The 14,773-nt window shown below is 37.6% G+C and overlaps 1 protein-coding gene across 1 annotated transcript in view; it reads left to right on the top strand.

Annotated features, from left to right (window-relative positions):
• LOC121382638 (gastrin/cholecystokinin type B receptor-like) overlaps positions 1–10,837 on the top strand; it is a 42,022-nt gene extending 31,185 nt beyond the window's left edge. Inside the window, exon 3 of the mRNA XM_041512171.1 lies at positions 7,750–10,837. Coding sequence (XP_041368105.1) covers positions 7,750–8,537 — 788 coding nt within the window. The 3' untranslated portion in view covers positions 8,538–10,837. The remainder of the gene's footprint in view (positions 1–7,749) is intronic.
• The last annotated feature ends 3,936 nt before the right edge of the window (positions 10,838–14,773 follow it).

Consider the following 14,773-nt stretch of genomic DNA (forward strand, 5'->3'; position numbering starts at 1 on the left):
CCTCCTCTCTCTCTCTCTCTCTCTCTCTCTCTCTCTCTCTCTCTCTCTCTCTCTCTCTCTCTCTCTCTCTCTCTCTCTCTCTCCCCCAGTACTCAACAGTCTTATTAAGGCTCATTGTTTACAGTCACTATTAACGTCGTGATGTCTATTTAAAATACAAAGATATACTGTGACACTGAATGTCAGTAATGTAAGATTGAATCTGTTTAAAGTACAAATATGTATTGTGACACTAAATGCCAATAATATGAGACTGAATCTGTGTAAACTACAAAAAGATGTAAAGTGACACTGAATGTCAATAATGTGAGATTGAATCTGTTTAAAGTACAAAGATGTAATGTAACACTGAATGTCAATAATATAAGACGGAATGAATGAAAAATACATTGGCTATTGGGTGTCAAACTATGGTAATGCAAACAAATAAAGTGATGATCAACATCAATATAAGAATTCAAGATTTAAATAAAAACAGTGTAAAGAACTGTGAAAAATTACAAATATCACAGATAGATACTGACTTTGACTCTAAATTTTAATTGTATCTCGAAGAAAACAAGGGAATTTGTGCTGTATTGGCCATTCTCAAAGAGAATGAAAGAAAGAAATGTTTTATTTAACGACGCACTCAACACATTTTATTTACGGTTATATGGCGTCAAACATATGGTTAAGGACCACACAGAGTTTGAGAGGAAACCCGCTGTCGCCACTACATGGGCTACTCTTTCTGATTAGCAGCAAGGGATCTTTTATTTGCGCTTCCCACAGGCAGGATAGCACAAACCATGGCCTTTGTTGAACCAGTTATGGATCAATGGTCGGTGCAAGTGGTTTACACCTACCCATTGAGCCTTGCGGAGCACTCACTCAGGGTTTGGAGTCGGTATCTGGATTAAAAATCCCATGCCTCGACTGGGATCCGAACCCAGTACCTACCAGCCTGTAGACCGATGGCCTAACCACGACGCCACCGAGGCCGGTAAAAGAGAATGTTACACCCCTGCACTACGGTGAGGTTACAGCACGCGCATGGGAATATAAGACGGAAACTGTTTAAAGTACAAATATGTAATGTGAAACTGAATGTCAGTAATATGGTTAAATTCCTGATGCTATGGAGGAGGGGTTTGGGGTTGCAGTCATGTTTTCTTTCTATAAGCATATTATAGGGCATGTTATCGTATAAGCACAACGAATTTAATCATATTTATTTTATTTAGTTTATTAACTCGAGACATTTAATAACATATTGTTCAAGGCTGTTTTTGTAAAAAAAAAAAAAATAATAATAATAATAATAAACCCCACAAAAAGAACCAGAAAAAACCTCCTAAGTGTATGGATGTGTTAACAACTTCCGCTGTTATCTCGACCATTATTGTTAAAAAAATAATATGTATTTTGAAACGATAGCTTGGTGACGGATGTTAATGTACAGTGCATTAGCTGTTGTCGAGGTCGTATGAGGATAGTTTGTAAACCGTAATAGGCACATTCACATGTAGAGAATAGTAATATCAAAAGCAGGGTTGAAAATTAACATGAAAACCGAGGTCGACAGCAGGGCCAGTTGAAGAAATATCTTACTGGCCCTTCTCAAATTCAACTAGCCCTCTTGTTATCACATTGAAATTTAACTGCGCAGCCAAAATTAAAACTTGTATGCAGCTTGACTTGCGTTGTTTCTGAAGTACAAAAAAAAGAATGATAATGCAGTACAAAGTTACTAAAGGTAGAACTATGTGTGCTTTAGTATACAAATAGTCAGGTGGCAGTCCTCTTTCTGGCGATGCCAGAGGGATGAAATAAACAGACGATGCAAGAGGGGGTAAAATCTCCAGTAAAGAATTTTCTCGAGAGTGGCTGTCCTCCTATATTGCTTCAATTTGGATATTGTAAATGCTACAATAGTAGGCTACTAATAAAATAAATATTGAAAGAAATATAAATCAATTTTCTTTTCTACCAAAATATATTATGTACTTAGTTATCATATTACAAAGCATAAACACCGTAGCCTACTTATTGTGTATTACAGTAATATTTAGAGGGTTATGTCATCATGTAAGTCTTGGTGTCAATTTAGGTCTGATCTGTTCTTATTTCATGCAAATCACTTAAACATAAAACAATACCGACAACGACATTCAATTAACTGACATTTGGAATAAGCCCAGTAGTAATGGAAATTTAATTATTTTTATATACTCGTATGCGCTCATTTTAGGGTACCATACTCGCCAGACTCTAAAATCGATGGTCGCCAAACGGACTACCTTTGTAAACTTCTTAGTCGCCTTTAGCCAATAAAGGTCGCCAAGGGCGACCGGGCAACTGCTAATTTTCAACCCTGCCAAAAGATACTTTGTAAATATTTGACAGCAGAACATGGAAGTTTTGTTTATGTATTTAAAGCTAAACGTAAAATGTAATGTGGGGTGGGGGTAGTTGTTGTTGCTATTACGGTATTGCTGTTGCCGTGTTGGTGATGCGGTGAGTTTTGAGGGGATTTGAAATGCATCCCCCCTTATATTCTTTACAGTGTCAATTTTTTCCGTGTGGTATCTGGTGTTTTCTAGTACCATAACACAAGGTGTGTGTGTGTGTGTGTGTGTGTGTGTGTGTGTGTGTGTGTGTGTGTGTGTGTGTTCTGGTATTTCTAGGTGTTTTCAAGTGATAGTGATATCCAAGTGATACCCAGGTGATATTGGATGGTTTTAGGCAACACACCACTATATGACATATCGTTACTTGTTGTAGAAGCTTAATATAATCCGGTTTAGGAAATAGTTCCTTATAAAACAAATACTACAAAATGTTTTTGAAATCTTTCTTTGATAATTACACATAGGTTGACCTCTGTAGTATTTAAATAATCCATTGGTTTGAAGTTTCTTGTTATATGTAGTACTGACTGATAACAACTGTGCAAGTGGTATAATGCCACTTTTATAACAGCAACACGGTCCTCAGGCACGAGGGCTGTTAACTGAAACATTTCTTGGTCGACCTATGTTGATTTTTTTTTTTACACTGCTTGTCAGCTGAGAGCACTCCCTAAAATTGGTAGTCACATGTTGTATTTTTCACAGAATATATTCTGAGTTAGAAACTGTATTGAACTGCATGGAGTAATTAATGATGGTGCGTAACATACAGGTTTCCCCAGGAGTGTCCAGGTGATGCGAGGTATTTTCAGATTATCTCCAGTGGTTTCAGTTGATTTCATGTGTTTCCATGTGATTTCAAATTAGCTCTGTGTTTCCAGATGATTCCTGGTGTTTATACCAGATCTCAAATGAAGACCTCAAATGATAATGGGGGACAGGACGTGGCCAAGTGGTAAAGCGCTCACCTGATGCGCTGTTGGTCTAGGATCTGCCCGTTGGTGGGTCCATTTAGGCTATATCTCGTTCCAGCCAGTGCACCACGACTGGTATATCAAATGCCGTTGTATCTGCTATCGCGTCTGTAGGATGGTGCATATAAAATATATCTTTATACTAATAGAAACAAATTGTTTCTTTCTCCCCTCTGTCTTTTCTGTCTTTCTTTCCTTTTCTTCCCTATTTCTCTTTTTTTTCTTTGACTCTCAGATCAACATCATTTCAGATAATTATGGGTGTACATATACATTAATGGGGTATGACTATGTTTTGAAAGTATATATTAAGTATTGGTATATGTAATATGAGTGTAAATATGTATGCATGTGTGTATGTGTGTATGTGTGTATGTATGTATGTATGTATGTATGTATGTTTGTATCTATGTATGTGTGTATGTATGTATGTATGTATGCACTACGTATGTATAACTATATGTAAATATTATGAAATGTAAGACAATGATTCAAGGCACCTCAACCTTGACATTGCCAGTGATCTGGGGACAATAAATCATTTAAAAAAAAAAAAAAAACGTCAAATAAAACAAACGTTTTTTCTTTCAAACGATTGCCAATTGCCAATTTATAGTGAAAACAGACACCACACAAGCAGAGAAAAACAGTATTTATTTCCATTGAAATTGGATTCCTGATTCGTAGCATGACAGGAAAAGATAGTGTTTTAATCAAAAGAAGCTGGTAGTTAATGAGCTCAGCTGGACATAGCCATGTATACCAGATTGGTTCCACGGTGTCTGAAACTGTAATGACCACACTGTTCGTACGCTAACTGATACTACTACACCGCATTCAATTTGCCCACATCCTATACCCGCAGCTATTAATTAAATTAGTATGTCATTCAAATGGTAGGGTTTCACGCATCTTAATCAGTTTTCGTCGGTCACATTACTGGTGAAGTGTCGCGTAACGCGTTTCGGCGAGATCTACAGCGGAGCGGCTAATTTTAACATGCTCATATACCACTAAGGTTTCGAGCATGTCTATCCCGGGTCGTCCTGTCTCTGGATAGCCAGGGATTTGACCCGGGACAGATCTACAGCGGAGCGGCTAATTTTAACATGCTCATATACCACTAAGGTTTCGAGCATGTCTATCCCGGGTCGTCCTGTCTCTGGATAGCCAGGGATTTGACCCGGGACAGATCTACAGCGTAATTCTAGATGCGATCTATCTTCTCCGTTCTATAATATGGGGTGGGACGTAGCCCAGTGGTAAAGCGCTCGCTCGATGCGCGGTCGGTCTGGGATCGATCCCCGTCGGTGGACCCATTGGGCTATTTCTCGTTCCAGCCAGTGCATCACGACTGGTATATCAAAGGCCGTGGTATGTACTACCCTGTCTGTGGGATGGTACATATAAAAGATCCCTTGCTGCTAATCGAAAAAAAAGTAGCCCATGAAGTGGCGATAGCGGGTTTCCTCTTTCAATATCTGTGTGGTTCTTAACCATATGTCTGACGCCATATAACCGTAAATAGAATGTGTTGAGTGCGTCGTTAAATAAAACATTTCTTTCTTTCCGTTCTGTAATATATTTTACTAATGCAAATAGGACTGCAGTTTTAATCTTGAACCCCATTCCACGAAGCCATCGTGTTACTAAGACCACCTTAACTCCGTCGGTTAATTGGGCTATTTCTCGTTCCAGCCGGTGCGCCACGTCTGGTACATCAAAGGCCGTGGTATGTGCTATCCTGTCTGTGGGACGGTGCACATAAAACATGCCTTGCTACTAATGGAACAATTTAGCGGGTTTCCTCTCTAAGACTATATGTCAAAATTACCAAATGTTTGACAGCCACTAGCCGATGGTCAATAACTCAATGTATTAGAGCGGTATCGTTAAATAAAACAAACATTTTAAGATCACCTTAAGTGCATAATGTATAGTTATGCTCTTAAGGTGACCTTAGCGCTAAGATCGATTCGTGGAACAAGGGTTAGAACTGCCACAAGAGTTTGCAGTGATAGGCACAGCAGAAGCAAGTAGACATTGGGGGGGGGGGGGGGGGGGGGTATGCTTCTTCGTAAAATTTTGAAAACTAGATATCATGAAATGCAATTTTTTGCATTCTACAAGTAAAATTCATCTCTGCCTGAATGAGATATTTAGTAGTAGCTCTCAGCTAAGCTCCGCCCAGCACATTACTCACTGGGGAAGGAGAAGAGGAGAAATTGACCCCTCTCGTAGGAAGAATTCCGTTGTGCCCCCGCCGAAAATATTTTAAAATACACTATCAAAATGGATGTGACTTTTGTTTTTGTCACGAAGATATTAGCGTATATTTTTAATTCAAGTTATCTTGATAATTATTTGTGCCTTGTGTGCTTCGCAAAACTGATTAAAAATTTCAAATGGCTTCAGGTTTTTTGCGGAATCGTAATTAGTTTCCAACCCCCAAAATGTCAAATCATATTCAACTCCCACTGAAAACTGAAATGCATGGGCTCAGTGAATCGTTCTTTGGAAGAATAAACACAGAGATGGGAAACTTATGTAATTATATCAGATTAGTCTTCCCAAACTGTCGATGACCAAGATGCATGATGTAATTCTGCACTCTGTTAAAGCCCATCACCGGCCACGGTGGTGTCGTGGTTAAGTCATCGGAAATAAGGCTGGTAGGTACTGGGTTCGTAGCCCGATACCGGCTCCAACTCAGAACGAGTTTTAACCACTCAATGAGTAGGTGTAAGACCACTACACCCTCTTCTCTCTCACTAACCACGAACAACTAACCCACTGTCCTGGACAGACAGCCCAGATAGCTGAGGTGTGTGCCCAGGATAGGGTGCTTGAACTTTAATTGGATATAAGCACGAAAATAAGTTGAAATGAAATAAAACCCATCGGTGGTTCTATTGGGGTTTTAAACACTACGGCATATTTTTCACTATTAGTGACGTTCTTGTAATTAAAATTAAACATTCATTAGATTTTGTTCATTTACATTATCCATTTCCATATATCCGAAGTGTTTCTGGTCATCCTGCTGTTTCTAATACCACGAAATGCATTTTTTATATTTTTAAAAAGGCATGTACCTCTAAAAAGTAACAATTATGGAGACGAGTTATAATATATATGTCGAACTTGGTCTAACAGGCACCTCTATATAACGGCCACCCTGAAACCCTACAATGCATTTCTTTCTTTATTTGACCTCTATAGAACTGTCACCTAACCTGTCCATTGCGGCCACTATATATATTTTATAAGGCTATTTCCCCCGTTTCAAGGAAATGTTTTATTTAACGACGCACTCAGTACATTTTGTTTACGGTTATACGGCGTCAGACATATGGTTAAGGATCACACAGATATTGAGAGAGGAAACCCGCTGTCGCCACTTCATGGGCTACTCTTTTCGATTACCAGCTAGGGATATTTTATATGCACCATCCCACAGACAGGATAGTACATACCACGGCCTTTGTTACACCAGTTGTGGAGCACTGGCTGAAACGAGAACTAGCCCAATGGGTCCAAGGTCGGGAATCGATCCTGGACCGACCGCGCATCAAGCGAACGCTTTACCACTGTGCTACGTCCCGCCCCCTTCCCCGTTTCAACGTCACAGACTCTTGTTTCACTCTGCTGTAACTGTATCCAAATGCCATGGACTGAAACTAGGTTCTGCGACCTTTTAGCAAGATGTTGTTTAGGTAGTACTAAACCAAATAACTTCCGGCTGGGTCAAAGTTCGAGGTGCACCCAACTTTTGATAAAGAAGTTAACACCACAAGTCCTGTGATTGGTGATAAATATGAGTGTATTGGTTGTAAAAAAAATAATAGTTTCATCTGAGCAAAACATGTATGCAATTTTATTTCATCTAGTAGCACTGTGTCAAGTAGCCTTGTGCTTGAAACGTGTATGGTGGATCTGTAAAACAAATAGTACTCAAATTTGGTGCGGAACTAGGGTAGACATAGACGCTACCCGTTATCTCTGAAATGGGCAGCTTGAGCTCCAATGTTTTCTGATTCACTTTAAGGATGAGGGGTGGTAGTATTTGTATCCGAGGTGTTTATGTCGACTGATACGCTGCATTAGGAGTTTTAGTCACGTGTGTTACTATTGTCGTCTATGGAATTCGATTTGGTAGTATACACCCTTTACAAGTAATGCATAAATTAATGGTAAAAAATTTGTAATAGCCGAAACTATTTTACACTGCTTGAAAAGCTGGATCAGCAGCTATGAAACATATAGAGGGTCACTCGGAGACATAAAGCGCGATGTCGAAAGAGGTATTTTTTTGCTATGTTCACTTGCTTCTATTTTGGAATAATTAATTTATAGATATCATGTCTTTTTATTTTCCTCAGGTAAACTGGTTCCGTTCCTCGAACACGCGTCCCTCCACTCGTCCGTGCTCACTCTTCTAGTCATAGGTATGGAGCGGTACTACGCGATATGTCGGCCGCTCAGCGACAAGCGCAAGTGTCTGATGTCCAACACAGCTGTCTGCGTGGCGTGCGTCTGGCTGTCCGCGTTCATCATGTCGCTGCCGTTCATCTTCATGACGTCGATGGAGGACGCCGACTACTTCGACGGGTCCGCCGTCAAGGTGTGTCGCACGAAGATGAAGACGACGCTTCCCAGACTCTACGTCGTTCTCATGTTTTGTTTGTTCTTCATACTGCCCATGTGTATGCTGACTTTTATGTACGCGTCGATCATCAAGAAGCTCTTCAGACTGAATCACGAGATGTCGCCCGGGGACAACTCCAACGTCAAGGCGATTCACTCCCGGAAGCAGGTTGTACGCATGATGGTTTCCATAGTGATCTTATTTTTCGTTTCGCTGCTGCCAATCAGAATCGTCGGCTTGTGGCTGGTGTTCTCGCCTGCGACAACCATCGAGTCGATGGGTATGGAGTTCTACTTCAACATTCTGTCCATGTCTAGAATCCTGGCCTATATAAACAGTGCCGGAAACCCAATCATATATGGCCTTATTTCCACCAAATTCCGAAGTGCCTTTAGTCGGTCCATGCCGAGCTGTAAGACTCAGACGGAGCGGCGGGGGTCATTCACCCCGCGGACCGGTTCTCCGCCCAGGTTCCCGCCGGAAGTACAGAATCAGATCCAGCTGTGTAACCTGCGCAGATGAATATTGTCAGTTATAGTGATGTAGGGATTTATCCAGGAGTTTTCTGCAGGGTACCATGCCTGATGAGATTGGGGGGAAATAGTGTGATTTAATCATAATTGGGATTTGTTTTTAGGTCATTGATTGATAGTAATGCATTATTGTTGAAATTAACTTTTGGGAATTTTTTGCAGTGTCACTTGCTTTTGGGACGGGGCCTATGTTCAGTACGGCAAAATGCCTGGATAAATCTCTTTGATGATGGTCTAATAATTATTATTCGAACTATGTAATATACAGTATCGGGTTTAGTACAGACTGTACAATATCTGTGAAAAAGTATACTGAACTTCATTGAAAACGCATCATTCAGATTTGTAGTTTTAAAAACTAAAAGATACGAGAAAATAATGTATTTAACTGATTTTGTATAACTCAATATTTTCTGGTATAGCAATATTAACACAACATTTTTTATACAAGGGTTAGGGTTATTTTTTGTTTTATAGCCACCTCACACATGCCATAGCAACAACAACAGAAAATTAGGTGGGTCGTTTTCAGTAGAGTTCAGTTGGTGATTCTCTTTTTGCGGGGAGATCAATCTTGACAATAAGAGCCGGTAACCGACGAAATGAACTGGTTATTGTACTCAACTCACCGAGTAATTTTGCAGTATATTAATATATTAGTTTTATTAGTAGCTGTAATGTATATAGCATTAATACCAATAGCGATATAGAAACTATCATCGTTTAGTTACTATTACCGGAAGTGCTAATATAATAGAGCCTGGAAGTGTATCCTGGGGATACGGCATGGCCAAGCAGCCGACAAGTCTATGTTCCCAGTATGAATAAAAACCACTATCATTTTTTAAATGAGTTTGTTAAGCCAGAACATTACAGAGTTGGCCTTAAATAATAAACTAGCAAAAAAAATTAATTAAATTTCTGGGTTTTTTTAAAAACCCGAAAAGGAGACAAAATTCCATAATCATCTAAGACATGTCGTGGCTAATCATGGCTGGTTGTCCCTTTTTAATAATTGGTCTCTAATGTTCATTGTTATTGACAATAATGCTCAACCAATAAGACGTCTGCGGCAGCATTTGACCTCGGGTGTTCGGGTCCTGGTTGGAGTTTATGGGTGTTGAGTTAGTATCACTCGATGGAACGAGCCATGCCCTGTGTTGTCGTATATATATTGACTAAAGGTCATCAACGCCGAGCGATCAAACACTGACCGCCGATCGCTAAAAACCACAACTATAAAATCAAAAACGATATTTACACCGCAAAACCTATATCGTTTATTCCTAAAATAATAATCTTTCAACCTATACCGTTTAATGTCACCCATGGAATACTTTTCATGCCATATTCACCGAAAACTCGGGCAATTTCGTCTATAAAAGACCCAAGGAGTTCAGGTTATTGTGTGTTGTATAGCAACCTCAAACACGACCTCGCAACAACTGAAAATTGGGTGGTGCGTTTTCAGTGGCGTTCAGTATATGGTTCCCTATTTGTAGGGAGATCTATAAGAACCGGTAACCGACGAAATAGACTGGTTATTTCAATCAGCTCACCAAGGACTTTTGCGAGGTTCTTTTTTATTATATTAGTTTCATTAGTAAATAAGAAATGAATTTTAAAATATTTATTAAATCCCTATACTTTGAAAATATGCATGCATTTCTAAAAAATAAAGGAGACAAACTTGCTTAGACCCTTCTAAGACTCCCGTGGCTTGGTCATGACATTTGAGTCTTGGTTCTCCTTTTTTTCATAATTGATATCTTATTTTCATTTTATTGGCAATACTGCTCAAGCAATAAGACTTCTGCGGCAGCATTTGACATCAGCATGAAATAATCACACATACTTATGCTACGCTTGTTTCAAGCTGTATTAGAGAATGTGAAATCATTTTAAAACAGCACTTATTTGACAGTGTATACCGAACAACAACAGAAATGCAAGCATTTGTTTTTAAAAAATTTAATTTCTATATAAAATTAATTCGGTACATAGACAGTTAAAATGATACTACAACGTTCACGAGACATTGTAATTATAACAGACAAACACTAGTGAGATTCAAACTGGATAATTTTAAATAAATTAAATAAAACTAAATTAGTATTCGCGTTTCTTGTGTTGTTCAGTGTATTACAATATTCAAGGACACTTTGGAACCAGTGGACCGGCCTCGGTGGCGTCGTGGTTAAAACATCGGACATAAGACTGGTAGGTACAGGGTTCGCAGCTCGGTACCGACTCCCATCCAGAGCGAGTTTTAATAACTCAATGGGTGGGCGTAAGACCACTACACCCTCTTCTCTCTAGGTGTAAGACCACTACACCCTCTTCTCTCTCACTAACCACTAACAGCTAACCCACTGTCCTGGACAGACAGCCCAGATAGCTGAGGTGTGTGCCCAGAACAGCGTGCTTGAACCTTAATTGGATATAAGCTCGAAAATAAGTTGAATGAATCGTACAAATGAGTTGTAAATATCAAGGTCAATAAAGAACTGACTAAAGTGTAACCGTGGGTCACGTAATCGGAATTACAATTATGATCATGATTACTTATCATTCACATTAATTATATTATGTATAATGTAATCAGAATTGTATCCTAGTAATACAAATAGTATAATATGATCAGGTAAATATAAAATACTATAATAATATAATTAAAGGCATATTGTCACAGACCACTGACCAATGAAATGACCTAACAAAGTATTACCTGAAAAAAATATATATTGGATCTGTCCCTAAATGTACTTTATTCAACCATCTACGTAACCACCATATTCCATTTATTAAGGATATTTTGTACAAATAATTGAATTATGGCAATAGTCCATAATTAAAAAACTAAAATTGCGGAAAGGGTTGACGTGGATTTCACTCCATCATGGTTCAATTACGGTGATGCGATAGCTAGATTTGGTTTCCAAAAATTAATGTAATTTTCATTTACTATCAATTTTTAGAGAAATAAGGTCCTTAAATCCGTGAAAGTTTGCCTTTAATGGAAAATTCTTTAAAATAATTTATCAAATGTATCAAGGAATAAAGTCATGTATTTGTACAAAAAACGAAACCTCAGACCTATTTCCATGCAACATCGGTTCCGACAAGGATAAAATTTGTCGCCTGTCCAGTTTTCCCATTAACTAAATGATCTTGATAATTACTTTAAAAGCCACAATTGTACTGAGGTATCCCTGGAGACAGATGAAACCTTCTATGAAACAGCTCTTTGCTTTTTATGTTTAGTATATGCTGACAATACTGCGCTTCTCGCATCAAACGCCTCTGACTTATAACAATCTCTAAATGTCTTTTCACAATATTGCAATAAATGGAAACTCAAAGTAAATGCAAGTAAAAGTAAAATAATAATTTTCAATGGCACCAGTAATGATTATAAGAAGGCTTTTACATTTGGAAATGATGTGCTTGAAAACGTAAAAGAATATAAATACCTAGGTCTTACTTTTACTAAACTAAATAAATTTAATACAAGCTAAAAACAACTAACTCAAAAGGCAACAAAAACAATGTACTTTGTTCTGTCTAAATCTAAAGACAATAACTTTTCAGTAGAATGCAAATTAAAACTATTTGCCTCCATTGTACTCCCGATTCTCTTATACGGATGCGAAATATGGGGTTACGAAAACATCGATATCATTGAAAATATTCATATAAAATTCTTAAGACACATCCTACCAGTAAAAAAGGAACCCCGCTATTCATATTATATGGAGAACTAGGAAGAAGACCCCTTAAATTAATTATTCAACAAAGAATTTTAAGTTTTTGGGCCCGCATCGTATCTGGTAAACAAACAAAATCATCGTTTTCACTGCATGAATTAATGTTACACGACTCTTCTGTAAATGGATATAGTTATAAATGGATAAAAATGGTCGAAGATATATTTAACCAGCCAGGCATGACAACTGTTTGGATGTCACGGAACTTTTCATCCATAAAAATACTTCATAAGCAAGTAAAATTAAGACAAAACGACCACTATTTACAACAATGGAATAGTAACATAGCTTTATCATCAAGAGGTAAAACGTACACTATATTTAAAGAAAATTTTAGATTAGAAAAATATCTTATTATATTACCAAAAACATTTTGGGCTATATTACTCAAATTTAGAACATCTAACCACTACTTACGAATCGAAATAGGACGCTGGAACATCACCCCAGTAGAAGATCGAACGTGCACATTATGTGACAATAATGACATTGGAGACGAATTTCACTATGTATTCACATGTACTTATTTCACTAACTCCCGTAAACATTTCCTTAAGCCATATTATTATAATAAACCAAGTATGTTGAAATTTAAACAACTAATGACGAATAGCAAAATAGGTTTTCTCAAGAAATTATGTAAATCGAGAAAAGAAATTGTTGATAAATGCAGTATACCCTAAAAGAACACTGGACTATAATTATTTACAATGTCTATCACTACCCAAGTATACATATATGTGTGTGCGCGTCTGATTAGCACATTTTGGAAGTAATTACAATAATGTGACATTACATTACTGTATTCTAATTGTATTTTATTATTGCCTTTATTATTCTATTGTATTTGTATTATACTACTGTCTCTATTACTGTATTGCATTTGTTTTAACGTCATTGTTCTACTGTCTCCTGTAAACCCCATCTTGTTACAACAGTTTATATATCATGTTCCTCGTATGCCGTTGTGTAACGGCCTGAGCGTAATAAAGTTCTGTTCTGTTCTGTTCTGTTCTGTGAATGATATGTAATCATGATCATAATTGTACAGCACAATGACGCTTACATAATTTACACAGAATTACACGTATTCGGAATTATGTAATGCAATTAGAATTATCCGGGTAATAAGAATGGCAGAAACGTGAACAAAATAATTATGCAAAGTATACAGTGATAGAGAGTAATCAGAATTATGATACATCGGGATTATATTTCACCATTCTTATATAACGTAACTGTATATACATTGTACTGATATAATATAATCACAATTATATATGGTCAGAATAATATACTGTAATAATTATAATCTGATGTCATTTCTATGTTTATAATTTTGAATCTTTTGAATGTCTGCACTAGCACATATTTAACACACTGTGTTTTTATTAAACGAAATAATTGTATTAGTGTTTTATTAAAATTTTATTTATTTCATCACCACGTGTTTTGTGCTCTATTTTCTTGTAATGACATGTTTATCTTCAACAATATATGTTTGTTGTTTTTCACGTTGGTTCTTTTACTTTCACAGATTTAAAGGGATAAACAGGTGAACTGTGAAACTGATGACATTGTGTTGGAAATATGCATACCCGGACCACCAACACATACTAACAGTTTCAGAAAAGAATAAACGCCTGATTTTAGAATTAATAAAAACATAAAAACATGATTATTCCTGCTTACGGTTTGGGCACATGAAATATCAGACTGGATTCCATTTTATGCATCTAGTAATGACCAGTAATCTCGTATTGAGATTGAATGTGTAACTCATAACACACAAAAGAAAATCACATTTATTATCAATGGTATTTCACTGGGTTGAACACTGATATTACGCCACAGACCTCGGTGGTGTCGTGGTTAAGCCATCGGACATAAGGCTGGTAGGTATGGGTACGATACTGGCTCCCACCTAGAGCGAGTTTTAACGACTCATTGGGTAGCTATAAGACCACTACACCCTCTTCTCTCTCACTAAACATTAACAACTAACAATTAACCCACTGTCCTGGACAGACAGCCCAGATAGCTGAGGTGTGCGCCCAGAACATGCTTCAACCTTAATTGGATATTGATAAGTTGAAATGAAACGATATTACGCCACAGACCATTACGCTATAATATGTTTCTGTATAATATCATAACCCAGTGGATTTTTAAAAATACACTTGTGCCTTCCCGGGGGAAACGTGTCCTGAAAAGGACAACCACTGTTGTCCAGCTCTTTCTCCCAGGAAATTTGTTTAAAACAAACACACCCACTAAACCTGGTCGGAGCACACACGTTTTACGCTAAATGTACTTCATTTGCATGCGCTGGAATTGCCATAAAAATGTCTTCAGTGTTAACAGGTAACACATGTTTGCAAGCAATGCTCTAATCATTGTAACTATAAAACTGTCTTCTATAAAATAATCGCAGTTAAGTGCAGATATATCTTAGGAT

Source organism: Gigantopelta aegis, chromosome 10 (genome assembly GCF_016097555.1).
Source record: "Gigantopelta aegis isolate Gae_Host chromosome 10, Gae_host_genome, whole genome shotgun sequence".
NCBI lineage: Eukaryota > Metazoa > Mollusca > Gastropoda > Neomphalida > Peltospiridae > Gigantopelta > Gigantopelta aegis.